The 27,989-nt window shown below is 51.4% G+C and overlaps 1 protein-coding gene across 2 annotated transcripts; it reads left to right on the forward strand.

Annotated features, from left to right (window-relative positions):
- The first annotated feature begins 680 nt into the window (after positions 1 to 680).
- Positions 681 to 27,834, forward strand: ZNF805 (zinc finger protein 805). 2 transcript variants are annotated; one of them, XM_069552112.2, is made up of 5 exons: positions 681 to 1,092; positions 2,800 to 2,926; positions 7,974 to 8,069; positions 13,010 to 13,147; positions 22,505 to 27,834. In XM_069552112.2, the coding sequence occupies exons 1-5, from the start codon at positions 1,066 to 1,068 to the stop codon at positions 24,130 to 24,132; spliced, it is 2,016 nt and encodes a 671-aa protein (XP_069408213.1). In that variant the 5' UTR covers positions 681 to 1,065; the 3' UTR covers positions 24,133 to 27,834. The 2 variants fall into 2 exon arrangements, with proteins under 2 accessions (XP_069408213.1, XP_069408214.1); XM_069552113.1 differs by lacking the exon at positions 13,010 to 13,147 and having other exon boundaries at positions 716 to 1,092.
- The last annotated feature ends 155 nt before the right edge of the window (positions 27,835 to 27,989 follow it).

Consider the following 27,989-nt stretch of genomic DNA (forward strand, 5'->3'; position numbering starts at 1 on the left):
GGGCTACAGTCCATGGGGTCGCACAGTTGGACAGAACTAAACACAGTGTACAGAAGACTGGCTATTTACCCTGTTTCTGTTGCTTCCATTTTTGAAGGGCAAACAGGGGGCTGATTTTAGATGCCTTGGCTGGAGTCCACCTACATCTTGTCTCTGGAAATGCAAACAGGAGGCTAGTTGTAAACGTTTAAGCTTTAGCCCATCTAACTTCTACCTCAATTAGGACCCCGAGTTTCCACTGCAGGGATGCGGGTTCCATCCCTGGTCGGGAAACTAAGAGCCCACAAGCCTCGCTGGGTAACAAAAAAGAGAGAGAGAGAGAGAGGATCCAGGAAGGAGCAGCGGGGTAAGGAAAACCACTGGGCCAGCTGCAAGCCCAGGTCACAGCCCGACACCCTTTGCACTTGGCCCCACCGGGGGCGAATGTCCCAGCACTCCGAGCCTCAGTTTCCCTGGGTCACTGCACGGACTCTCTCGCCCCCGGCCCCTCGTCCCCCCGACTTGAATCCAGTATGAAGAAGCATGTCGAGGCTGGCCTCAGCTTCTCGTGCGGAGGAACACGCGGCTGGTTACCCGGCTCCCCGCCTTCGCGGATCTAGCGGAGACTATCTTACCCAGAGGCGATGCGCCTGAGGTGGGCGCTGGCCAATGACGTGAGGGCGTTTCCTGAGGCGTGGGCGGGGCTTCCGGTTTCTCTCCGCGGACGCCATTTGCCTACAGGGTTGGCTCCCGGCGGGATTCGACGGGCGGAGTCCTGGGCTCGCGCGGCTCCCTTGGCCTTTCCTGGGGCCCGGGCGGAGGGGTGCGGATCCCTTTCGAGCCTTTGAACGGGTCGTGAGTCCCTGGACGGTGGCGTGCCCTGGTCGCCCGCCGGCCCGCGGCCTCTGCGGGCCTCAGGAGCAGCCCTGGTCTCCGCGTTCACGAGGGCGGCGCCCGGCTCTGGGGCGGCTTGTTCGCGGAGGGCGGCGGTCAGCCGAGGTCGCCCGGCCCAGGCGGGCGGAGACGAGGGTCAGCGGGCAGCCCCGGGCTCGCCTCTCCCAGGCGGCCTGGACCGCAGCTCCCATCATGGCGGCGCCGACCCACCGGACCCAGGTGAGTGGACTGCAGTGGCGGTACCGCTCATCTTTGAGGGCAGAGGCGGTTCCGGCAGGCACCCCGGATGTGTCCGCGCGGCCGTATGCTCTGGTGTGTGGAGCCGCTTTGCCACTTACGTATTCCCGGTCTTGAAAGCTGCTAGGCTCTGACAGGTGCCCAGAAGTTGTAGAGAAATGACTGTTGCTCCCTCCAGGTTGTTATTCAGTCGCTCAGTCATGTGCGACTCTTGCGACCCTGTGGACAGTAGCCCGCCAGGCTCCCCTGTCCATGGGCTGCTTTTTTTTTTTTTTTTTTAACCGCTGAGCCACCTGATGAGCCCCCATCGTATTTGGTAAATCCCTAACGCTAGCGTGTGCTGCGAGAATACACCCAGTCCCCCCCGCCCCCCCCCTCCGCCTCCTCTGGTGTTACTCCACCTGGTGGCCTTGGGCGTTGGAGGGCGAGATGAGTGCACCGACAAAGTCAAGGTACAGAAGGCCCACGAGGTTGCCATGGTTCCTCCCAGATGCTGAGACTTGTCTTGAGTGGGCGAGATCCTGTGGGCCTTTGGCGAATGCTGCGCTCACTTTCAGCCAGGTCAGCCGTGGTGGCCAATCTCATGGCCAAAGCGAGCGTTAGCCTTGGCCATCTGTGCTCCCTGGTCTGAAGTAGTCTTGGCACAGGGTGAGTTTTGGCAGGGACCAGGAAGAAAGGCTAAACGGTTCATTGTGGAATCTCCCTGGGAATCTGGGGACCCAGGAGGGGCTGAGGAGTTGGTCCAGACCCTGCCGTTACCCAGGTGGATCCATCCCTTCAGGAGTTTCTCTCGGGAGGTCTGTGATGAAGGCTCTGCTCCTCTGCCCATGTTCACAGAAATATTTTCAGGCATGATGAAATGGATTTAACAGCAAACATTTGCTGTAAATGCCTCACAGCCTCATCACTAAGTGTTCACTTTGGTGAAAGAATGTCCGGTTACACTTAGACCCTGAATTAACACTGGCCTGTGTTAAAAATCTTGCCTTTGGTTTGTAGGACACACGATTGGGTGGATTGGTGGAGCTCCCTTAGCCTCAGGTCATTGTCTGGCATGGAGGTAATGAGAGATTTACTCAGAGCTTGTGGGAAAATCAAGGAAAATACCAAAGCCAATGGAATGTTGAATAATTTTCTGAAACTCTCGACTGTTACTGGTGAAGTGGGAACTGTTATTGTATTGATCCAGAAACGGAGGCTCAGAGAGATGAAGTGATTGATGTCTCCAAGGTAACACAGCTGGCAAGTGTCGGGTTTCAAGAGTTTGGATGCAGACCACGGGAGACTGACAAAAGAACTGGGGACTTTTAGTCGCTTTAACCAGGATATGAAGCCCTCAGCATGGGCCAGGCAGTTAGCAGGACCAGGGAGGCGCAGGTACTGCTGTTACCGTTATTGATACTGTTATTACCATTATGTACTCATTTCTGTGATGTCCCAGAGCCCTGTCTGCATTTCACAGCCCACACATCACTCCCATTGTCTTGTGTGACTTTCCAGTGGTCTCACATAGGAGACTTCTCTTACGGGCTTCATGACACACTACTGCATTATGTCCAAAACATGGTTCACCTCCCCTTCAGCCCAGCCGAGATCTTGCCCTCAGGAGATGCCCCATAATTAGGGTCTTGATCTCTCTGCATCTTTACCAGCCTTGTAGAAATGAGCTCTGCTACCTCTGCTTGACAGGTGTCTGTGACCTTCGATGATGTGGCTGTGACCTTCACCCAGGAGGAGTGGGGGCATCTGGAGCCGGCCCAGAGGACCCTGTACCAGGAGGTGATGCTGGAGACGTGCAGGCTCCTGATGTCTCTGGGTAAGGCCTCTCACTCAGCCATGCAGGGCGCCTGCCGCTTCCCTGCAGGCACACTCTAGCTCCATGCCGAGCTGATCCAGACGCCTGCCCGCCCTACAGCGTCACTCATGTTTGAGATTCATCTCTTCCTGCCTGCTATCTCAGTGCCACCTTGGGCAAGAAAGACCCCTTTGGCTCTTAGAAAGTGGTGGAAGGAAATGAATGTTCAGCAGAACCCAAAGGCGGCATTTCCAGTCGGGCCACATGGGACTGAAATAGGAGAACCAGGATTCCACCCTGGCTTCTGAGTCTCCCGTCCTGGCTGCTTTCTCTGGCTTTGCTCACGTCCCTGTTTTTCAGAATGGTTTTTGGACCCCAGCAAGTTTGACAGGAGTGACCACCCCAACCCCTGCTCTCCAGGGCTCTCAGATGCCTTGTTTCTACTGCTTTGTATGTTTATATTGTTGCTCTTTCTCTGCCGCAGGGCTCTGGGTGGGGGTGGGGGTGTCCGTGAGGCGGAAGTGACCACCTGAGCCTCTCAGCCCAGGGCCCAGCACAGACCGGCCTCTGTCTGAGGTTCCTGTTTCACGTTTGAGAGAGGGAATGGACCGAATGAGACCGGTTCCCAAGCGTCCCCTACAGCCTAGTGCACAGGATGTGGATGACAGGCTGTACTCCAGGAAGAGGGTGCGCAGCCGGGGCCCCAGGAGGCCTTTGCCTTCAGTGCCAGCAGGTCCTGTCTAACTGCAGGGTCTCGGTCAGGGGGCTTCTCTGTCCTCCTGCGCCTTCACGGGTGTCTCATGTTCACCCTGTCTCGGCCGGGATCGTCTGCTGGTCCGAGAAGGAGAAGCTGGGAGAGGAGCGCGTCTTGGCATGTGGCGATTTTGTGCCCAGGAGATACCGGGCAGCGTCTGCAGCCGCGTCTGCCCGTCACCTGTGGGGGTGGGTGGTCCCGGGGTCTGATGATGAGTCCAGAGATGCCCCTCAGCACCAGAGGGTGGACACAGCCCCGCTCAGCCGAGGATGACCCAGTCCACACGGGCCAGAGAGCCACGGTGGAGAAACAGCAGCTCAGGGACGGCCCCGTCAGGCCGCTCAGTTTGAGGGAAGGGAGGGCTGTAAAGCCAGGGCTTCGGTGAGACAGGCGTGTTCTTGGAGACCTGGGATTGTGTTCTGCGTCAGTGAGAGGAGGTTGAACAAAATCAGGAAAAGCTTGACATATTTAGATACTTTATAACAAAATTAAAGAAAAATGTCCACCATGGACCCCGGATCCCTCCACCTGGCTCCCCAGGCTCTCCCCGCGCGCGCGGCTCCGGGGCCACTGGCGTCTTGCTGTTTCCGCACACACTTGACATGTTTGCCTCAGGCCTCTGAGCTGCTGTTCTGCTTTCCTGGTGGGTGTTCTTGGGCATTTCGGCTTTTCTTTTGGCCCTCTGCTCCGCACCTTCCTGGTAGAAAGCTGAAGTGGGTAGTGGAGAGGCACCTTTGGGAAGCGGGTGCCACTCTCTCCAGAGATTTAGAAGGTTAATTATAGGAAACAAGTGCCTCGTGAGGGAAGCCATAGTCTCCATTCATTTTTAAAATGTCACAGATAGTAGCATCCTCTACCAGGTCTTCCCTTTGGCAGGTTGAGGAGTATACCAGGATCGTAGACAGGAGCTCAGGAACATGATTGTGTATGATAGAATCCCTAGTAGAAAGCCAAAAGCTTCCAGATCTGCTATCTGTCCTGGGAGAGGCAGTTCACAGGTATCCACTAGAGTGAGAGTTTTAGTGTCCCCGGTGAAGTCATCTTCGTTGATGGGCCGTGGGTATGCGCTCCACTTGATGAAGACCTCGGCGTTTGCTTGCTTGTTTGAAACAGTGACTTACTAGGAGGGTTCAGGTCTCTGAGTTATAAACCACTGAAAGTACCCAGACCAGTATCAGAACAGCAGTTCTCAGAGTGGCACAGGGCTCTTTATTCAAGGTTTGGTTTGTTTTGTCTTGGAGTTCAGGCCAGATGGATCCCATATCAGGTGAGCAGCTGCCCGGGCCCTGAGGCGGTCCCTGGTTAGAGTGTCCCCGGAGCGTGTGCTCCCTCAGCCTCACCTCCAGCCTCGTGGAATGATGGCAAGCTCCGTGCATAACCACAGGGAGGACAGTGTGAGTGGCCTCCTGTAGAACCAGTCTTGGTGTGCAGAGAGGGGAGCCTCGTTCCCCTTCGGTGTAGCAAAGGGCACTGGGACGTTCTTGAAGTTGGTGTGTGATGTAAGTAGGCCAAGGAACCTTGAATTAAGGCTGTGGGGTGAGATAGAGGGTTATTTGGGGATGTATTTGTCAGACTAGCATTTGAGAAGCAGTTGCTGAAGGAAATGATTGGTCTCTAGTTAAACCAGCTGTTTGGGGCCGTGACGCTCAGTTGAATGCCTCTCTGCAGAGCCCAGCATTGTGCAGTTTGTGAAGTGAGATGTGTATCTTGGTCACTGTCAGTAAGGTCTGTCGCTCCAGAGGGACTCAGGAGCGTCCTGGCAAGGCTTGCGTGCTCACCTTTGTAAATGTAGGGATGTGTGACTTTGACTTATTTTTATGATACCTGTGAGACAAGAGGTTCTTTACCCTGAAGGAGGCAGTTTTGAAGTGATGGCCCAACAGTTGATAATGAAGCTGAGGCCGTTGGCTGATCAGGGCCTCTGGTACTGAGATGAGTCCCTGAGTAGGCCACACAGTATTTCTTAGGTCCCGTTTTTCACTGGGACATTTCTAGCTACAGGGTAGAAAGCAGCAGCATTCTACTGAGCTGCACCGTGTGTGATGGACAGCAGACTGGGGGACTCCCCCAGCGGTTCACTCACTCAGTCCCAAGGAGCTCCCTGGGTAGCCGAGGCCCATCGGGAGGGCTGACCCCTCCAGCGCCACGGCATCTGGCAAGGCGCTGAGGACGGGAGGAGCCACCGCTGCCTCCGAGTCGAATGTGTCGGAAGGCCTAGGGCCCGTGCCACCCTGTCCTGAGCCCTCGGTGGCTGTGCTGAGCTTGGGCTGTGCTGTTCTCATGACCCAGAACGTGAAGGGCAGCTGGGTGTGGAGGTCAGAGGTCCAGGTCTGAGAGAGCCTTTGTTGTCAGGAGAGTCTTGTGTGTGGCTCGTGGTGGTCTGGACAGCATGTCGCAGCAGGCTGAGGCCACAGTCTGGGCATCTCATGGCCCCGGTCTGTGGTTCAGAAACTCCAGGAGGTGTGCGAAGAGGTCGTCAGAGCCCTTTAGTGAAGGAGTCTCTGAGGGCGCTGGTGGGACTGCCTTTCCAGCAGTATTGTGAGCAGGTTTTAAGAGCCTTTGTTGGAGGGAGGCCCGTTTAAGGTGGGCTGATTATTAAGAATCAGCATCAGGGAGATGAAGTAAAAGGCCACCAAAGCCATACTAAATGGGAGTGTCGTGTAAAACCCGTCCCAGAGGCTTAACCGATGCTGGGCCTACTGTCTGTTCTGTGTCAGATAGCACCTCCTTAGAGGGCTGTGGTCGATGTAACGCAGCCTGCGCTCCTGCAGAGAACGGGTGCCACTGGGGTGTCAGCTACCGAGGGTGTGGGTGTTGGCAGCCTGGGAGAGGAGTTCTGTTTCCCTTCAGAGTGAAGGCAGACCAAGGCTGCGAGCTGTCAAAACAGACACCAAACAGAGCACCTTAGCCTAGTCTGTCAGGGCAAGCAATTGCTGGCTTCTAATAATGCTGGGTTTGGGGTGTGTGGGTCTTGTTAGTCAGCTCAGTGGTTAAACAGCTTTCTTTTCACAGTTTCTGGAGGCTGGATGGCCCAGTTCAGTTCCTGATAAGGGTCTCTTGCTGACCACCTGCTTGGGAGTCCTTACCTGACCTTTGCTCTGGCCCGGAGGGGCTTCCTCTTCCTCTTCAAAGGGTACCAGGCCTACCAGATCAGGGCCCTACCCCATGGCCTCGTTTCTCCTTCATCGCCTCGTTAAAGGCCCTGGGTCCAAATCGGACCACTCTGGGGCCCAGGGGGCAACACGTTCAGCTTAGGGGAACACGGTTCAGTCCATGACAGGAGCCGTAAAGCTGGGTGGAACCACAGGATGAAGGTGCAGTGACTCACAGTGAGGGCCTGGGTCTTTTCAGGTAAGAACAGGCACCGTGGGGCTGTCAGACGGCGGCAGTGGGGATCATCACCCCTGATTAAACAGGTCTCACATATAAGGGGTGCTCCCTGAAATTTCCTATTCAGCTTACATTGGGCTGGATCAGGTCAATTAACTTAGAAGTGCCGGAAATTCATTTTAATTATGTATTATGTCAGAGCATCAATGCCCAGTGTGGGGTACTTTTAGAACAGTGGAGACTTGGCCTGTAGGAAGTTCAGGCAAAGCTGTAGAGTTGAAGTGAGACATGCCCGTTTTTCCTCTTGAGTTACTTTTTAAGATGGCAGAGTACAGTGTTTCGGTTTAGGGGTATTCCCAGGTATAGCTATGGTTTGAGCCACAGTATTAAGTTCATGAGGTTTTGTCTGTTGGTGCAGTTTAACAAATTCTGAAGATAATTCAAAAACTTGTGTTGTAGGATCAGACAAACCAGTTTGTGCCTTGTTATGTTTCAGTAATATAAACTTTTAAAATAACGTTAAGTTATGTTATTTATATATAATAATTTACTATGTAAGTTTTAGTATAAAAATTTTGGATTTCCAGTTGGATCCAACTATTAACTGTGCTCTAATTTACTTATGTATTGTATATTATTTCGGTAAATGTTTTACTCTCTCCTTGTTATCTAGGGCTTTTGGTTTGGTTTTTGTTGTTACTATGTTTGAATCAGTACCAGTCCAGAACCAGTATTGTGTTTGCTAGACCTGGCATTTGCTTGGTGTATAAGGTTTAAAGTGTGTGCCATCACTCCCTCCCTTTTTCCCTTTTGGGCTTTTATTCTTTTAAAGCCCTGGTTTTTAGTTTTTGTCTATCTCCTCTCGGGGAGGGGCTTGGGCCTCTAAGCTCAGCCTCTCCCTGGCATGGCATAATAATTAGTCCCTTCCTCTTCCTCTCCACTCCTCTTACCCTCCAAGGTCTTCCTTTTTCTCTCCATGTCCAGGGTGTCCTGTCCCCAGACCTGAGCTGATCTACCAGCTGGAGCACGGGCAGGAGCTGTGGACGGTGAAGAGAGACCTCTCCCGAAGCACCTGTCCAGGTAGGAGCCAAGCTGTGGGCAGAGACCCTGCCGGAAGCCGCTGGCCCTGGTTCCCTGGGAGGCGTCTTGTTGGGGCCTCTAGTGGTCTGGAAGCCACGGAGCCCTTTGACCCCAGGTCCCTCTGTCCTCGCCGAGGACAGCAGTGTACGAGCTCAGATGTGTCCTGGGCTTCAGGCCTGGGTGCCGACCACGAACTCGGTGGTCCCAGTGGAATTCGGGATCTCCTTGTGTCTGCACGTAAGTTCGGGTGAGTTACAGCCTGGCTGCTGTGTCAGAGGGACTCCAGCATCTCGGTGCTCAAGCATGTGGAGGCGCTGTTTCTGACTCACACCCGGTCCCTGTGGGTCACGGGGAGCCCTGCAGCACACGGGGGGCCCTGTGGGTCACGGGGAGCCCTGCAGCACACGGGGAGCTCTGCAGCACACGGCCGCTTGGGGCCGCGGGCTCGTTCTGTCTTCAGTATGGGACTTCAGGTAGTCCTGATCCCCTGCAGCCAGCAGAGAAGTAGGGGAATGACGCTGCTCTGACTCCCATAAACATCAGCCCTCTGATGGCTCCACTGGAAGGCACTGGGCTCTTGGCCACACTGGCGGGGTGGGCAGGGAGCTGTGACTGAGCCCTCTGTCCCAGGAGAGGAGCAGGAGGTTGGTGAGGAGGGTCTGCTCCTGAAGGCGCCAGTCGCGATAGTCGCTCTGTCCTGGGGTTGCTGGGGGTGTGCAGTTTTAGAACATAAAAGCGCTCAGCAGAGGGTCTGTGCCGTAGTCGGTGTCTCGTGGGAAGTGAGCTGCTGGTACCGCCATGTCCCCTTAGTCATGATGAGCAGTGTGGCTCACGTCTTCCCCTCCCAGCGCCTCTCCAGCCCTCCTCTGCTTCCCGTTTCCCGAACTATGGTTCCAGACTCTTAGGAGCCCTCCCTTGTCCCCTGTCGCCCGTCCCCTCCTGTTGGGTAAAGCCTCCCAGTGACGTTTGTCCTGTGTGCCCTCGTCTGGGCTGCTGAGGGCACTGGCGCCGTCGTGTGGGCTGGGGCTGCTGCAGAGGTGTGCTCTTTCCACTCCTAGTCACTCGGTGGCCCGGCTGGCCTGTGAGCGTCTGTGTCGGGCCTTCGGCGGCCCTTCAGAGGGGCCTCCGAGCCTCTGCCCCCTGCTCTCCACACACCTCCACCTGAGGATCTCAGAGGCAGCCAATGAGCACATTGCCTGGCAGAGAACCCATCCCGGTGCTCACTCCTCCCCTCCCACGCTCGAGCACATGGTCCTGCCGTCCGCGCAGGTTGGAGACTGGAAGCCTCCCCAGACCCTCGCCCCCACCTCCAGCAGCCCTGCATCCGGCCATCCCGACAGTGACTGCCTCCCCAGTGCAGATGTCTCGGCGCATGACCCTGGGGTGTCAGCAAGTCTCCACAGTAAACTCTTGCTTGGTCCTCAGCCCTTCTGCACTCAGGTTCCCAGGCTGTAGTTTTCCTTTCACCTGGCGGAAGAGATCTTGGCACACTTCATGGCCAGTTCTTGAACCAGAGTCTAGGTTACACCTTTTAGGGAAAGTATTTCTTATTTACTGCTTGTTTAGTAACTTTAAAAGTGAAAGTGAAGTCGCTCAGTTGTGTCCGACTCTTGGAGACCCCATGGACTGTAGCCCGCCAGGCTCCTCTGTCCATGGGATTTTCCAGGCAAGAATACTGGAGTGGGTGGCCATTTCCTTCTCCAGGGGATCTTCCTGACCCAGGGATCGAACCTAGGTCTCCCGCATTGCAGGCAGATGCTTTACCTTCTGAGCCACCAGGGAAGCCCCTTAGTAACTTTATCCTTTGTCTACTCAACAGAAAAATGTGCCCACGTTTCTTCCACTTGAAGCAAGTAAATAAAAAAATATTCCTGTTTCATATTCATCCACTCTCTAGGGCATTTCATTGTTTACATTTCGTCCCTCACAAACAGTGCTACCAAGAACATTCGTATGTATTGGCCATCTTGCTCACGATTAGGCCTGTCTTTTGTTATTTCTAGGAGTAAAATTGTTGGCTTGTAGCCTGTGCAAACTTTCAAGTTTAGGTGACAATTGCAGTGGTTTTCTAAAAGAGATCTGCCTATCCAGAATTCTCTTAACTTCCACTGACCATGTCCTGTTCTGTCCTTCATGCTCTCAGGCACTTTTATTTTTGTTTAACTGACAAAATTGTGTCTTAGGTGAGCTTGCCTTGCATTTCCTTAATTGTTCACAAGCTTTAGCTTCTCATCATGTAATTATCGGCCCATTTGTACAGTTGTCCTCCTCATCTGCAGATTCTGACTCTGGATTCATCAAGCATGGATTGAAGAGACTGGGGGAAAAGAATAATCCCAGAAAGCTCGAAAAAGCAAAACTTAAGTTTGCCTTGTGCTGGCAATTATTTACATAGCATTTACATTGTATTAGATATTACAAGCACTCTAGAGACGATTTAAAGTACACAGGAGGATGTGTTTTGGATTTGGGTGTTGAGCAGGAGTGTCTGATACCAGTTATTCCCCTGTGGATACTGACGAACAACTGTATTTTCTTCTTTGAAATGTCAGTTCATCGAAAATGCCAAGTGTTAACTTTGTTTGACTTTTGTTTTTAGGGATTTTTGTACGTTACTGATACTTTTATCAGTTACAGGTGCTGCTCCATCCCTAATATCAAAAAGATGTTCTCATTATAAGATGTTCTAAGCTCGGCACCTGACATTAACTCTTTCTGGTGTGAGGTAGAATTTGAGGACAGTGTGAGACAGGAATACAGTGTTCTCATTCCCAGTGTCCCCCATTTTTCTAGCTCCATTCACTTGATACTTTTTCCTTTTACTGTGAACTGCTCTCCCTTCTCTGCCATTCCCCAGAGCTCCATGTGTGTGTCCTGGGCTCTCTGTTCTTTTTCCATTGCCTGTTTGTCTTCTCTCTGTACCAGGACCACAGTGTCTTAAAGTCTCGAATCCTGTTACCTGCTAAGGTATCTCTCATTTTCTTAATTCTCGTTATTCTTGCATCGTTGATTTTTCATGCAAATCCCATGGTAAAACTACTGAGTTCCACCATAACCCAATTGGTATTTTCTTGGAAATTTTATTGAATATACAAATTAATTGGGATAGAATTGTCAGCTCATATGATTCATTTTTTTTCAGTTTTGTTGAGAAACAATTGATATACATCACTGTATAAGTTTCAAGGCACAGAGCATGCTGGTTTGATTTACATATATTATGAAGTGATTACCAGCTGGTTAAGCTAACATCCGTCTTCTTGTATCAGATCAGTTCAGTTGCTCAGTCAAGTCCAACTTTGCAGTCCCATGGACTGCAGCACACCAGGCCTCCCTGTCCAGCACCAACTCCCAGAGTTTGCTCAGACTCATGTCCATCAAGTCAGTGATGCCATCCAACCATCTCATCCTCTGTTGTCCCCTTCTCCTCCTGCCTTCAGTCTTTCCCAACATCAGGGTCTTTTCCAGTGAGTCAGTTCTTCACATCAGGTGGCCAACGTATTGGAGTTTCAGCTTCAGAATCAGTCCTTCCAAAATATATTCAGGACTGATTTCCTTTAGGACTGACTGGTTTGATTTCCTTGAAGTCCAAGGGAGTCTCTAAGAGTCCTCTCCAATACCACAGTTCAAAAGCATCCAGTCTTGGGCGCTCAGCTTTCTTTATGGTCCAACTCTCATACCCATACATGACTACTGGAAAAACCATAGCTTTCACTAGTCAGTAGAATAACTGACTTTGTCAGTAAAGTCAGTAAAGTAACACCTTTGTCAGTAAAGTAACGTCTCTGCTTCTTAATAAGCTGTCTAGGTTGGTCATAGCTTTTCTTCCAAGGAGGAAGCATCTTTTAATTGCATGGCTGCACTCACCATCTGCAGTGATTTTGGAACCCAAGAAAATAAAGTCTGTCACTGTTTCCATCATTTCCCCATCTATCTGCCGTGCAGTGATGGGACCCGATAACGTGATCTTTGTTTTTTGAATGTTGAGTTTTATGTCAGCTTTTTCAGTCTGTTCTTTGTCTTTCATCAAAAAGCTCTTCAGTTCCTGTTTGCTTTCTGCCATAAGGGTGGTGTCATTGCATATCTGAGATTATTAATATCTCTCTCAGCAATCTTGATTCCAGCTTGTGCTTCATCCAGCCCGGCATTTCGCATGCTGTACTCTGAATATAAGTTTAATTTAATCACGGTGACAATACATTAAAAAATAAAGAAAAAAAGATAAAAGGGAAAAAAATGTTCTCCTTGTGATGAAAACTCTTAACAATACTCTCTTAATGGTGCTTCTTTATATCATACAGCAGTGTCAACTATAGTCGTTGAGTTGTACATTACATCCCTCAGTTACTTAATCTTAAAAGTGGAAGTCTGCACCTTTTGGCCGTCTCTCCCCTACATTAAATTCGTCTTCGGTTTAGCTCCTCTTTAATGTCTTCAAGTAAAGTTTTGACATTTTCTTCATCTAGATCATGTGTATTTTGCTAGTCTTTTCACCAAACTGTTCAGACATAACAGACCCAGTATGTCTCTTCATCCTGCTTACCATCCTGCCTTATGAGCTATGTCCTGGGAGTTTTCACAGTAACCCAAGTCAGCTCCCCTGGACTCTCGTCAGCACCGTCTGCGTGACCTGTGGGGCTTTTGTACGTTGTCTCCTGAGGCTGTAGCATTCTTCCCACTGTCTCTCTGTGGCAATGCCTGTTGTACCTGGAGTTGGTGCAGGACTCCTGTGGTGTACAACTCCCCTGGCCTCTTCCTTCACACAGTTAGCCAAACCCCAGATTAGGAACATAGAACTCCAGGGCTGCCGTGTCTGCCTTGGTCTTCTAAACCAACTGAAAGTCAAGAGACTTCCCAGTCCACCCTCAGGTTCATTGATTTGCTAGAGTCAGAGAAACTCCCCTTGAACCTGTTATGCTCACAGAGTATGTTTGGTACAGGATACAGCTCAGAAGAAGGGCCAGAGGTACTCCGATCACGAAGCTTCCGTGTCTGCAGCGACTCTTTACCTCCAGGAATCAATGTTTGGCAGTATGTGCACAGAGTGTTGGCAGCCCATGAACCTCACCAGAGCCCGGGTATGTAGATTTTGATTGACCTTCGTCACAGAAGCGTGACTGACTTGAGTTGTTGAACATATGACTCAGTGGCCAGCCTTCTTTCCCTCTCCAGAGCGCCAGCGAATAACTCATGGTTCAAATCCCCAAGATGGTAATTGTAAGAAACGCCGCGGGAAGAAAGAACCACCCCTATGGACCGTTGATCAGGGCCTTTTATTGGGCGGTCGCTCTCGGGCAGAACTCCCGGGGGCGGGTGAGCAAGGAGGCGAGGGGGGGTCTGGGAAGCAAAGAGAGTCTGCGAGGTATGAGGGGTGGGGAAGGGTTTTATAGCCCGGGCCAGGCTCCCATATAAGGAAGAAAACGTGGGCTCAGCGGTGATTGGTGTCCAACGGCTCCGTGTCGGCTCCTGATTGGACGGCGAGGGCTCCGTGTCAGCTCCTGATTGAACGGCTTGGTTGTCGGCCCGCCTCTGGGGCTTGTCTGCAGCTCTCTGCCGGGGCGTGTCCCGACATGCCTCAACACGCCCGACCTCGCCCTGACCTTTCATCCCGGCCTTTTTGATATAGGACAAGGGGCGCTGATTCTCTCTGGCTACTTCCTGCTGAACGGGGGTGACGAGGGGTAGGGTATGGCCGGGATGACAGGGGGCGTCTGCCGTTAATCTTGCCACGGAGTGCTTGTTGGGAGCCCTTGGTACTGCTGTCGCATCATCATCAGCTGGACCTTGTCAAGCCGTTGTTTGATGAAGGCCAAAAGCTTATTTAGGATACAGGGCCTGAAAGTCAGGAGCAGCAGGAGAATGATGATCGGTCCCATCAGGGAGGATAGCAAAGTTGTCAGCCAAGGGGAGCTCTGGAACCAGGACTCGAACCAGCCCTTCTGAGCCTCCCTCTCTCTCTTCCTGCGCTCTAATCCCTCTCTTACTTTAGCCATGGACTCTCGAACCACCCCAGTATGATCAGCATAGAAACAGCATTCCTCCTTGAGGGCTGCACAGAGGCCCCCCCTGCTGCAAAAAGACCAGGTCTAATCCTCTGCGGTTTTGTAATACCATTTCGGAAAGAGAAGTCGGGCTTTTCTAGGGCCATCATGGACTTCTCTATGCGGGTGATGTCTTCGTCAATTGCGGCCCTCAGGGTGATGAAGCCCTGATATTGTGTGCTCAGGGAAGCAATGCCCGTGCCCGTCCCAGCTCCTCCCAGGGTGAACAGCATTGCCAGAGTAATAGCTGTAATGGGCTCCCTCTTATGCCTAGGAGCTGGGGTGTTTCAGTCCCAAAAGTTGTAGAAGACCTCTTCTGGATGGTATGTAATCTTGGGCACTACCGCTACCATGACACAGAATTCCCTGCTCTGGTTGAAAACAGCCAAGTGGAGACAGGGCGTTAACCCAGTCTGTGAGCATACCCACCATCCCCCAGTGTCGGGTATGACGTAGGTCTTATTGGCGAAGTTGGTATCATCGCCAGTCTGGGCCCACAAGGTTTATCTGTAGGGACCGTGCCTAAGCAGGTCCCCGACCCCATACTTCTTTCATGGTAAGGCCCACCTTGCGGTCTCCCCAAGGGCACTGCGGTGGGTTGGAGAGAATGGATAAGTTGTAGGTAGCATTTAAGCCCACGGCCTCGTAGTAAGGTGGATGTAGGGTGTAGCAAAGCCAGCAGGATTGGGTCACGTTAGGATTGGAGTGGTTGAGGGCCTTGTAAGTTTCTTTGACCAAGGCCCACAGGGGTTCCTGGGTCTCTGGTGGGTCAGTCCGGGTCAGCTGAAGGGAGGGTGTAAGGGTAGGTGAGGTCACAACACTTGTGGCGTTTGTCCCCCGTGGTGAGGGGCGGGGAGGTGCAATAACCTGGTTGGCCCCCACAGCATGGGCCTGAACAGGTTCTATTGTCTGACTAACAACCAGAATTCCCCCTGGCTTTGCTTCAAACCACTCAGCATAGAGTTGGAAGCCCCATGATAGCCCGGAGACCCAAGACCTCTCCAGTTAGCCGCTTTCTGGTTGAACATTACTTTCACCTGAGTAACTGGGCTCCAATGCTGCTTCCAACGCGGCCGACATAACCTCCAAACAGATTTTGGTAATCTTGGTCCCAGAGCCCGCGATAGGGCTGGACAAACGAGAAATTGACTAGGTCCCGGTTCCCGACCTCCCATTTCCATCTCCCATCATTGGAGGTCACACAGCTCCAGGACCAACAGAAATAATGTTGCAGCCCCCCACAAGTCTCCCAATTATGTGTCTTTAGGTGTCCAGGACATGCCCAGAATCCAAAGTTTCTGGTCTGGGCCACTGTCCAATTAGTCTGTATAAGGTCTTTGAGGTTGAAATACAGATCTGGCCATCACATATTAGGGGGGTGAATTCCGGTGGTCAAATTGAGTACCTTGTGAGTCAGTCCATTCCGGAGCATCCAAGTGATCTGAAAGGACTGGTGGGGGTTCTGGTTGGTGTGTCCCCCTTCCTGCAGGGCCCCCAGTATCCCCAGAGCAACCCAGAGCAGAGAGCCCCGCATTGTTCCAAAGTTGGGGTGAAAAGGGGTGCGGCAGATAACCAGTTTTGGGGGTCCCGTAAGGATGGAGCCGGTAACCGGGTCAGGGCATCCCAAGGGAATAGCACCCCAGGAGTAGAAAGCAGATGGCTAGGTATGTGAGGGCCAGGGACAGTCGATGAGTGGGGGACCAATCGCGGGGGGCTGCAGCCACTAATCCAATGGCAAAAAGTATGGCCAGAGCTGCAATTGTCAGCAGCCACAGCGGGTGATGCCAGGCCAGCATCGGATCGATATGGACGGTGGTCTCTCAGTCATTCAGGAATCGGCGACAGAGGGGTTCGGGTAATGGTCAGTTTGGTCGGCCCCGTGAGGGTGGAGCGGTAGGAGTGACCGGGAGGAGGGATCGGGGCCGGGGCCACCCCTGTCTCTGGGAGACCCGGGGGAGCCCATTTGAGTCGGGTCAGGTGGTACCAGGGCTCGTGTCCCAGGAGTTTGGCTGCTGTAGGAGTGGTGAGGATTACAGTATGGGGTCCCGTCCAGCGAGGCTGTAGTGGGCGGGGACTCAGGGTTTTAGCAGTACCTGATCTCCTGGTGCTAGAGGCCGGGTGGGCCCCTCATCGTCTGTCGGTTGCGGCAGGACCCGATCTGCGTGTTCCCTCAGCAAGGATCGTAGGAGGGAGAAGAGGGGGAGGTACCCTGCGAGTGGGGGAGCCTCTCCCTCTGGGAGGTGAGTCAGGAGATAGGGCCTGCCGTAGAGCAGTTCAAAAGGGGTCAAACCTGTTTTGGAGTGTGGTGTGGTGCGAATGCGAGTGAGCGCCAGAGGAAGGAGGTTGACCCAAGACAGCCGCAGTTCTGAGGCAAGCTTGGTCAGATGCGTCTTGATGATGCCGTTCACCCGCTCTACCTTGCCTGACGATCGGGGCCGATAGGGGATGTGGAGATGCCAGCCGCTACCCAGGGCCGCAGCCACCTGCTGAGAGATCTGCGAGATAAATGCCGGCCCATTGTCAGACTGGAGAGAGTTTGGCAACCCAAATCTGGGAACGAGATGGGCCGTCAAGACCTCCGCCACCACCGCTGCCGTCTCCCGGGCGGTGGGGAAGGCCTCGACCCATCCTGAGAAGGTGTCCACCAAAACCAGCAGATAGCGGTAGGTTCGATGTCTGGGCATGTGGGTGAAGTCTATCTGCCAATCCTGCCCGGGCATATGTCCCCTCAACTGGTGAGTCTCCTGTGGGGGTCGGAGTCCTCCCTGAGGAGAGGTGGAGGCGCATGTTAGGCAGGATCGGTGGACGGCATATATGGTCCATCTGAGATGTAGGGGAGAAAAGACAGGGCTGAGAAAGGAAAAGAGAGCTCTTGGTCCGATGTGGAGGGTATTGTGGATTTGGGATATTATGGCCTTAGCCTGGCGCTCAGGAAGCACCGGTTTATTATGGAGTAGTGTCCATCCTGACGGGTGCCTCCGAGCCCCCTCTTTCGCCAGCAAGGCTCTGGCTTCCTCGCTGGAATAATCTGGGTTGAGGGTGGATCTCAAAGTCAGCAGGGGCTCAGGGGCTTGTTGTAAGGTAATTTGTCGAGCCACTTGATCTGCCATATTGTTACCCAGAGCGACAGTGTCATGGGTATTCTGGTGTCCCTTGCAGTGTATGATAGCGACCTCTTTGGGCAGGGATAAGGCATCCATCAGTCGAGTAATGTGGGGGGCATTGCAAATGGGGGATCCTTTAGTGGTCAGGAAGCCCCGTTCTTTCCAGATTGCCGCGTGAGAATGGGCAATCAAGAAGGCATATTTGGAGTCTGTGTAAATGTTGGCCCTTTTTCCTTCTTCTAGGTGTAAGGCTCTAGTTAGGGTTGTTAGTTCAGCCTTCTGAGAAGTCCCGGGTGGCAAGGGCTGAGCCTGTAGGACTTCCCAGGTGGTTACCACAGCATAGGCCGCCCTTTGGTTTCCTTTGGGGTCTCGTTTTGAGCTCCCATCGATGAACAAAGTTAGCTCTGGATTTGGTAGAGGTTTGGAGAACAGGTTGTGGGGTGGTTGCATGAGGGACTCAAGGACCTCCGAGCATGAGTGGGTTAGGGGTTCTGAGGAGAGAGGGAGTGAGGGTAGCGAGGAAAGTGGGTTTAATTGTGGGGAGCGGCCCACGGAAACCTGAGGATTGTCCAGGAATACCAGGTGAAATTGTTGGAGCCTGGACTCGCTGAGTTCAGAAAGAAATCTAGAGGCTAAAAGGTCACCAAGATGGTGAGGCGAGAAGATGGTCAGGGGTTGGCCATGAATCAGCTTTTTTGCATCGGCGTACAACATTGTCGCTGCCGCTAGTGCCCGCAGGCAGGGGAACCATCCCCTGGCTGTGGGGTCAAGTTGCTTGGATATGTAAGCAATAGGCAGCAATTCGGGGCCAATCGGTTGCACCAAGGCTCCAAAGGCTATCCCTCCCTTTTCATCAGAGTATAGATGGTGTGGATAGTTGGGATTTGGGAGAAAGAGAGGGGGTGCAGCCAATAGGGTTGAGCGTAAGGCATGGAAGGCCTGAGTCACTTCAGTGGGGGAAGACAGCGGCCCTGTGGGAGTCCCTTTAGCTGCTGCATATAGAGGTTTGGCCAGGGTAGCATAATTTGGGACCCAGTGTCGGAAGAATCCCGTCAGGCCTAAGAAGGACAATATCTGGTCTCCGTCGGCTGGAGGGCAGATGGACCTGAGGAGGCTACACCGGTCTGCTTCAGGGCTTTAGAGGTCGGAGTGATTTGGAGACCCAGATAGACAACAGAAGTCCGAGTCAGTTGGGCTTTGGATTGTGAGGCTCTGTAACCCTGGGAACCGAGGAAATTGAGGAGGGTTGCAGTATGTCGTCGGGAGGTCTCTTCTGAGGGGCTGCAAAGGAGCAAGTCGTCTACGTATTAGAGGAGGGTGCTAGGGCGAAGCGGGCACCTGGCCAGGTCCCGGGACAGAGCTTGCCTGAAGTAGTGGGGACTGTCTCTGAACCCCTGAGGGAGTACGGTCCATGTGAGTTGTGTGGTCAGCTGGGTGTCGGGGTCAGTCCAGGTGAAAGCAAAGAGGAATTGGCAGTCAGGTGGAGTGGGATGGTAAAAAAGGCATCCTTGAGGTCAATAACGGTGAAATGAGAGGTCTGAGGAGGTGTGGAAGAAAGGAGGGTGTAGGGGTTAGGGACAAGTGGATGGGCAGGGATTACTGCCACGTTGATCAGGCGGAGATCCTGCACTAGCCGGTAGTCTCCTGAAGCCTTCCGAACAGGGAGGATGGGCGTGCTACAGGGGGAGGTCGTGGGGATCAGGAGACCCTGTCCCATGAGACGGTCAATGATGGGCTTTAGCCCCCTGAGGTTGCGAGTAGACAAAGGAAACTGGGACCGGGCTGGGAAACAGGTGGGGTCCCTTAGCCGGATGAGGACTGGAGGGTGGTGCCGAGCCACCACCGGAACTCGGGTGTCCCAGACCTTAGGATTAACAGAAGAGGTTGGAGGGTCAACAAGTAGCATTAAGAAGGCCCTTGACGTGGGAGCCGATCCTGGAGCTAGCTGAAGAGTAGCCTTCAGCTTAGCAAGTATATCTCTTCCCAAGAGAGGAGTAGGGCAGGAGGGGATGACCAGAAAGGAGTGGGTAAATAGACAAGAATCTAATTGACAGGATAGTAGCTGGGTTTGGAGTGGACACGAGGGTTGGCTGTCAGTGCCCATAACCGAAACCTGGGAAGGACGTAAAGTGCCTCCGAAAGAGGGAAGGACCGAATAGGTAGCCCCCGTATCAACCAGAAAATTGATGGACTTACCCGCTACCTGGAGCGTTACCCTGGGCTCGGCTTGGGTTATTGGGGTCCCCGAGTCTGGGCGGCGTCAGTCACCATCGAAGTTCAGCAGCTCCAAAGCCGAAGGAGGGCAGGAGGTCTCCCTGGGGCGCTCTGGTCCCCGGCCCCTAGAGGTCGAGGCCCGAGAGTCCTGGGGACAGTCACTAGCCCAGTGTCCTTGTCGTTTGCACAACGGGCACGGCTTGGAAGGAGGCCGCGGATTGGGGTACATCTTGGCTCAGTGCCCTTCTTGGCTGCACTTGAAGCAGGCCCCCGGAGGGGGGTTTTGGGGCCCCGAGCTCGCCACCGGCCGCAGGGCCACTACCAAGGCCTGGGTTTGCTGGTTTAGGAGGCTTGCCTGAAATTCGGCCTTTTGCTTGAGCCTTGCCTTCCGGCTGGCCTCAGCAGTTTCCTCGCGGGCATGGTAGACCTTCAAAGCCATTTTTACCAGGTCTCGGATAGGGGTCTGAGGGCCGTCCTCGGCCTTGGCCAACTTTTTTTCGGATATCGGGGGCAGACTGGGAGATAAAATGATCGGCCAAGGTGGCCGCCCCGATAGGGGACTCCAGGGACAGCCTGGTGTATTGGACGAGGGCCTCGGTCAGCCGATTAAGGAACATGGCTGGGTTTTCGTCGGGCCCCTGGATCACCTCATCCAGTTTGAGGAGGTTTACAACCTTATGAGAGGACGTTTCCATCCCATCGAGGATACACTCTATCATATAGCGTACTCGCAGCTGGCCGCCACCCCCTTCCTGGTAGTTCCAACCAGGGTCAGTGTCAGGAACCGCCTGGGCCCCCGGGGGGCGCTCGGGGGAGGGGTTGGCATAGTGCCGCTGGTCGGCCTGAGCCTTGGCTGCCGTCCAGATGGCCTGCCTCTCTTCGGGGGTGGTGGTAGACCCCAGGATGACATATATGTCCTGCCATGTCAAGGCGTAGGCACGGGTCAGACCAGTAAACTGCTTAATGTACTGAGTGGGGTTGGAGGAAAAGGAACCCAGTTTGGCCTCAGTCTGTGCTAAGTCTTGGAGGGAGAAGGGGACATGGACTTGGGCTAGACCCTCAACTCCGGCTACTTGTTGGAGAGGGAGTAGCGGGGCTGGGGGAGGGGGAAGGGAGGCTCCCAGAGGGTTGCTGTGGGAGCGAGTGTGGGAGCTAACCGGAGAAGGGGAGGGAGTGACGGGCGGGAGAGGAGGATACAAGATAGGGCTAAGGGCTGGAGGATCCGGGACCGGCGGTGGAGTCTCGGGGGCTGGAGCGGAGGTAGAAGGGACCGGAGTGGAGGGGGTGGCGGCCGTGGGAGAGGTATAGGGAGGAGGGGCCACCAAATCCTCCGGGGGAACAGAGAAAGCAGAGGGCTCAGAGACGGGAGGAGCTGGTTTGGCCCGGGAGGGTGGAATCGGGGGAGCCATGATAAGCAGGATTTGGCGGGGAGTGCACGTGGTGCACAGGGTGGGGCGAGAGCGCAATGCCCAAAAGGCCTGAACATAGGGGACCTCAGACCATTTTCCCGTTCTCCGGCAGCAGTTATCCAAATCACGGAGGACGTCAAAGTCAAATGTCCCTGTGGCTGGCCACTGTGAGCCATTATCTAGAGACCAGGCTTGTGAACACAGAAAAGTGAGCTGCTTGGAGCGGATATATCCCTTTAGTCTTAGGGTCCGCAGGTTAGCCAGCAGGCACTCTAAGGGGGTGGGATATTGGGGATCGGGTTTGGAGGCCGTCAATCCCATGGCGACCACAGAGCGTGGAGGCAACCCCTGCTACCCGAACATCTTCAGACGTGCCAAGGGAAGCCGGAGGTCCGTGCAGCCATTCGGAACGTCTTCCTCCCGAACTGGGGACTGGGAAGGCCGAAGCCAGAGGTCTACACAGCCGTTCGGGATGTCTCCCTCCCGAGCTGGTGACCGGGGAAGGCTGAAGCCGGAGGTCTGTGCAGCCGCTGGGGACGTCTCCCCCACGAGCTGGTGACCGGGAGGGTCCAGTAAGTGCGCACCCATTATTGGGCCCTAGGAGGTGGTCGCCAGGGAGGGCAGGCCCCAAAGCCGAAGGGACTTACCCCGTATCCTGCCGTCCGGGGGGTTGGTCAGCCGCCTCGGTCCGGGGCTACCGTGGCGGTGGAGCTTGAGGGGGCCTCAACGGCGAGTGCTGGGGGCCCTCACCTCGAGCCCCACGTTGGGCGCCAGATTTAGGAAACGCCACGGGAAGAAAGAACCACCCCTATGGACCATTGATCAGGGCCTTTTATTGGGCGGTCGCTCTCAGGCAGAACTCCTGGGGGCGGGTGAGCAAGGAAGCGAGGGGGGTCTGCTAAGCAAAGGGAATCTGCGAGGTATGAGGGGTGGGGAAGGGTTTTATAGCCTGGGCCAGGCTCCCATATAAGGAAGAAAATGCGGGCTCAGCGGTGATTGGTGTCCAAGGGCTCCGTGTTGGCTCCTGATTGGACGGCTTGGTTGTCGGCCTGCCTCCGGGGCTTGTCTGTGGCTCTCTGCCGGGACATGTCCCAACATGCCCGGGCATGTCCAGGCATGCCTCAAGACGCCCGACCTTGCCCTGACCTTTCAGTAATTACATGTGTGGCCTTTCTGCTGTGGTCATTTAATGTTATCTCTTTAGCATAATCTGTCTAGGTTCCCATAATGAGCTATCTGTTGTCATAGAATATAAAGTATGTCCCTGACCAGGGATTTAACCGAGACCTGGCAGTGAGTGCACCAAGTCCTAACCACTGGACCTCCAGGGAATTCCCCTTTTCCTAGTGTTCTCACAGCAATCGGGACGTCCTTGCTTACAGAAGCTGAAAGCACACAGAGGTGGTGTTGCTCTGTCCAGCCGTGCCTATAAAATTGTGGTGGTGTGTGCACCCCATATCCTTGATCTCCTCACCTGAACTCTCTCTGACGGAGTCAGCAGTCTAAGGACCAAGGAAGAAGGAAATTAACAATCCTGAGAGTCAATGGCAGCAAAGCATAAAGACCCGGAGGCACTCTTTCATCTTTATTTTTTTCTCACTGAAATGCTAATTTCATTTCTTCTGTGTTGGGTTACTAACGGGCCCTGTTTATTGTATTTCTTTCAGTTGACAAAGGAAAACCCAAGACCACAGAACCTACCAGTTGTGAACCAACGCTGTTTGAGGGAGCCTTTCTCCAGGAACTGACACAGAGAGGCCCAGGGGACTCCCAGTTGGGACAAACCAAGGATCGGGATGGGCCGCTGGAAATGCAGGAAGACCACTTTGTACCAGGGATCAACCCCCAGAGGGAGAAGCTTCATGAAAAAATAAGTCCTGAACATGGCAGCTTAAAGACAGCTGGTAGTGTGTGTTCAAGGGTCGAAGAGGAGCCAGTCCCTCTAGGGAGTGCTGTCCATGACCTCGACTCCTGTGGATCAGGTAAATATCCTGTGATTCAGGAAGAGGAAAGTCTCTTCAAATGCAACGAGTGTGGGAAAGTTTTTAACAAGAAACACCTTCTTGCTGGACATGAAAAGATTCACTCTGGAGTGAAGCCCTATGAATGCACTGAGTGTGGGAAAACCTTCATTAAGAGCACACACCTTCTGCAGCACCATATGATCCACACTGGGGAGAGACCCTACGAGTGCATGGAGTGCGGCAAGGCCTTCAACCGCAAGTCCTACCTGACACAGCACCAGCGGATCCACAGTGGGGAGAAGCCCTACAAGTGCAGTGAGTGTGGAAAGGCCTTCACCCACCGCTCCAATTTTGTCTTACATAAGAGGAGACACACTGGGGAAAAATCCTTTGTGTGCAAAGAATGTGGGCAGGTCTTCCGACACAGGCCCGGATTCCTTCGCCATCACATCATCCACAGTGGTGAGAATCCATATGAGTGCTTCGAGTGTGGCAAGGTCTTCAAACACAAGTCCTACCTCATGTGGCACCAGCAGACCCACACTGGGGAGAAGCCCTACGAGTGCAGTGAATGTGGGAAAGCCTTCTGTGAGAGTGCAGCCCTCATTCACCACTACGTCATCCACACTGGGGAGAAGCCCTTCGAGTGCCTCGAGTGCGGGAAGGCCTTCAACCACAGGTCATACCTCAAGAGGCACCAGCGGATCCACACTGGGGAGAAGCCTTTTGTGTGCACTGAGTGTGGAAGGGCCTTCACCCACTGCTCTACTTTCATCTTGCATAAAAGGGCACACACTGGCGAGAAACCTTTTGAGTGCAAAGAATGTGGAAAAGCCTTTAGCACTAGGAAAGACCTCATTCGGCACTTCAGCATCCACACTGGAGAGAAGCCTTATGAGTGCACGGAATGTGGGAAGGCCTTCAACCGCAGGTCTGGCCTCACCAGACACCAGCGGATTCACAGTGGAGAGAAGCCCTATGAATGCATGGAGTGTGGGAAAACCTTCTGCTGGAGCACAAACCTCATTCGACACGCCATCATCCACACTGGAGAGAAGCCCTACAAGTGCAGTGAGTGTGGCAAGGCCTTCAGTCGCAGCTCGTCCCTCACTCAGCACCAGAGGGTTCATACTGGGAGGAACTCTGTCAGTGTGACAAATGTGGGAAGACCCTTCACAAGTGGGCAGACCTCTGTCACCCTCCGAGAACTCCTACTGGGGAAAGACTTTCTGAATGTAAACCCAGAGGAAAATCTTTTGCAAGAGAAAGTATCTACTGTGACATCTGATCGTACATACCAAAGAGAAACCCCTCAAGTATCTTCGCTTTGAGAAAACCTGTCAGATCATCCATAGTTGTGTCAAGATCTGTTTTAGAAATTGACCCAGCGTGGAGCCTTTTTCTGCATCTGAGAATTCATCCTTAAGGGAGAGACCAGTGTTTACTGTGCACTAAGGAAAACTTTAGCTGTGTTTTTCTCCTTGGTTTACACTGTAGTGTTATCTCAGGAATTTTTATAAAAAGAAGATGGAAACTTAGATAAGCAGATGAAATACAAACACAGTTCCTTTGAGACTTCTCTGCAAGCTTATGGCACTTTGTCATGGGTTCCTTAGTTTACTTGGGGTGAGTGGAATGTTATTTCACTGGCAGAGGGCCTTGACCCTTCGTGGGTCTTGTATATACATTCATTGTTATCCAGTGTCGGGAGAGTTAAGACAGTTGAGGGCAGGTATTTAAGTAGATAAAAATACACACATGATATATGGGCACATTTTATTGCACCAGTCAAGACCTTCAGGCTTTAGTTTTTTTTAAAAAAACAAACTGTTCCTTTGGTGGCTTTAAACACCAAACATCCAGACCTTTTTATTGATTCAGTCTGTTTACTTAATTTTAGCTCTACCATAAATCTTAAAATTGGATGAATGAATCGTCTCGATTATTATTTAAATTGATTTAGCTTTCCTAGTTCCTTGGACTTCCCATGTAAATCTTAGCATGCAAAAAAATATTGCTTCAGCGTTTATAGAGATTGATTCAAACCTATAGGGCAATTTGTTCAGAAGTGACACTATGAACACAGTACATGATATGACACGTCATTAGCGTTCTTGGTATTTCATTACCATTTTGTAATTTTCAATAATGTGGAGTTGCTCAGTCGTGTCCGACTCTGCAACCCTGCAGACTGTAGCCCACCAAGCTCCTCTGTCCATGGGGTTCTCCAGGCAAGAGTACTGGAGTGGGTTGCCATTTCCTTCTCCAGGGGATCTTCCCAACCCAGGGATCGAACCCGGGTCTCCCGCATTATAGACAGATGCTTTACCATCTGAGCCACCAGGGAGGTCCTACTGCTGCTGCTGAGTGGCTTCAATCATGTCCGACTCTGTGCGACCCCAGAGACGGCAGCCCACCAGGCTCCCCGGTCCCTGGGATTCTCCAGACAAGAACACTGGAGTGGGTTGCCATTTCCTTCTCCAGTGCATGAAAGGGAAAAGAGAAGGGGAAGTCGCTCAGTTGTGTCCAACTCTTTGTGACCCCATGGACTGCAGCCCACCAGGCTCCTCCACCCATGGGATTTCCCAGGCAAGAGTACTGGAGTGGGGTGCCGTGAAGGGAAGTCCTAATTTTCAATAATACAGGCCCTATAAACTCTTAAAAGTGATTTATAAATGCATTGGTGTTTTTTTTGTCCTTGTGTCTTGTAGGATATTAGTTCCCCAACCAGGGATCAAATCCAGGCCAGCTCAGAGTCCTAACCACTGGGGTGGTGGACTGCCAGGGAATTCTCTGGTGATACTGATTTTTAAACTTCATTTCCTTTAGTAGTATATAGAAAGATCATTGTTCTGGGGGTTGTATTTTGGTATCTTGTAGCCTTGGCTGAACTCACTTATTTCTAGTCGTTTCTTTAGATAGAATCCTTGGTATTTTGTGCACAGAAATGTCAGCTGCAAATACTTTTTTTTCTTCCTATCTGTATTCTTTTCATCTCCTTTTCTTAATGCACTTGCTAGGACTTCCAGTATGATGTTGAGTAGGAGTAGTAAGAGAGGATATCCTTGATTGGTTTCTGATATTAGGGGGAAAACATTCAGTTCTCTCATCAAGTACAGTGTTACAAGTTTGTTTTTTTTTTCCCATAGACTTTTCCTGTCAAGTCTGGAAAGTTTCCCTCAGTTCATAATTTGGTGAGATTTTTGTTATGCTTGAGTGTTGGGTTTTGTTGGATGCTTTTCCTCTTATCAGTTGATGTGATCGTCTGATTTTTCTTTGACACCTGATCGATATGATGTATTACGTTGAGTTGTGCATATTGAACCAGCCTTGCATCTTTGGAGTAAACCCCACTTGGTCATGGAGCATACATTTTAGAATATAAAAGCACTCAGTCTGATTGTATTTTTTGAGGAAGTTTTCCTCTAATCTCTTGATTGATGGTGCATGGTTGCCATACTTTGTTTTTAGCTACTATCATTGTCTGATTTTGGTGTCAAGGTGATAGTGGCCTCTCAAGTTCTGTTCTTTAGGAAGACAGTGTGTAATTTTTTTAAATTGTTGTTTTAATGTTTTATAATAGTCCAATGAACCATATGGGCCTGGAGATTTTCTGAATGCTAGTTGATAAATATGGAACTATTCATAGTGTCTTCATATTGGATAAATTGGATAGCTGGTCCTCTTCAAAGAAATGTTTCATTTCATCTCAATTTTAGACTTGTTGGAAGTATTCCCCCCCTTTTTTTTTAACAGCAGCAAGGTATGTACTTATATTCCATTTTATTCCTGATTTTGCAAATAGTCATCTCCTGTTAATCGTCAGTCGTCTTAGACATTTACCAATCTTACTGATCATTTGAAGAACCAGCACTTAATTATTTTTTTTTCTGTTCCTCTCTGTTTTTGCCTCCACTGATTTCCATCCCAGTCTTTATGATAGCCTATCTTGTGCTTTGCTCTGGTTGTATTTTGCACGTTTTCATTTTTGAGGGATGCTGAGATTATTGATCTGACACTTTTTGTTTTCTTATGAAGCATTAAGTATTATAAAGTTCTGCCACAGCACTGTTCAAGTTTTATCCCACAAGTTTTTATTACAGTTTATTCAGTTCTGAATACCCCTTGATTCCTTTAGAGACGTCTTCTGTCACCTGTGGATTATTTAGAAGTTTTTTTTATTTCATTGTCTACTGTTTAAACCATTTTCTGGTATAATTTTGTTATTGATTTCTTGTTTGTTTCACTTTTGGTTTAAATTTGTTGAAGTTTGTTTATTGCCCTTGGGTGTGGTATATTTTGTTGAATGTAAGACTTCTTGAAAAGAATGTGTGTTCTGCTGTCATTGGGTGGAGTTTATAAATGTCTGCACAGTTTTCTTTGTTGGGGGTGTTTTTCAGATTCTCTATATCCTTGCCTACTTGCTGTGTAGTATTGTCAGTTGCAGAGAGGAGTGAAGAAGTCTTGAAGTATAATTAAGAAATTGTAGTGTGTGCAGTTTGTATTTTTTAATTTCTTATAACAGCAATAGTTGGGGTCATACTTTTTTAATCCATCTTGTCACTTTTAATCCATAAATTTAGATCATCTAAATTTAAAATAGTTGATGATACCTTAGCGCTTAAGTGTACCATTTTAATTGTTTGTTGTTGTTGTATTCCCTTTATAGTGTTACTCTTGTTTTCCAGTTCTTGTTATTTAGCTTTCCTGTCCTTCCTGTGGGTTACTTTAATGTTTTTTAGAATTCTACTTGATATCTCTGTAATGCTTTTGAGTATATATTTTAATTTTTTTAATTGTATGTAGTGTATTACATATACATAACCTAATCACAGACTGTTACCAGTATTTCAGCACTTTGACATAGAGAAACCCTGATTTCATTAGGGCTCTTTTACGTTCCTTGTTCTTAATATAGTTGTTCGACACAGTTTCTCATTGTATACTGAGCACCATGTTGGATATTGTAATTTTTGCCTCAACTGTCTTAAGTTTTTTTTTTTAAAAAAAAAACAAAGTTCTTGAGAAGTGAAGTCTGTGTATCTCTGGTTTTGAAAGGTTGTTGCTGAATGAAAAGATGCTGGGATTCTTGGCCTCCGGAGGAGCAGAATTCAATCTGGGGCCAGAGATGAGGCTTGATCGCTCAGAGCTTTTGTGTAATAAAGTTTTATTAAAGCATAAAGGAGAT

This window comes from Ovis canadensis, chromosome 14 (genome assembly GCF_042477335.2).
Source record: "Ovis canadensis isolate MfBH-ARS-UI-01 breed Bighorn chromosome 14, ARS-UI_OviCan_v2, whole genome shotgun sequence".
NCBI lineage: Eukaryota > Metazoa > Chordata > Mammalia > Artiodactyla > Bovidae > Ovis > Ovis canadensis.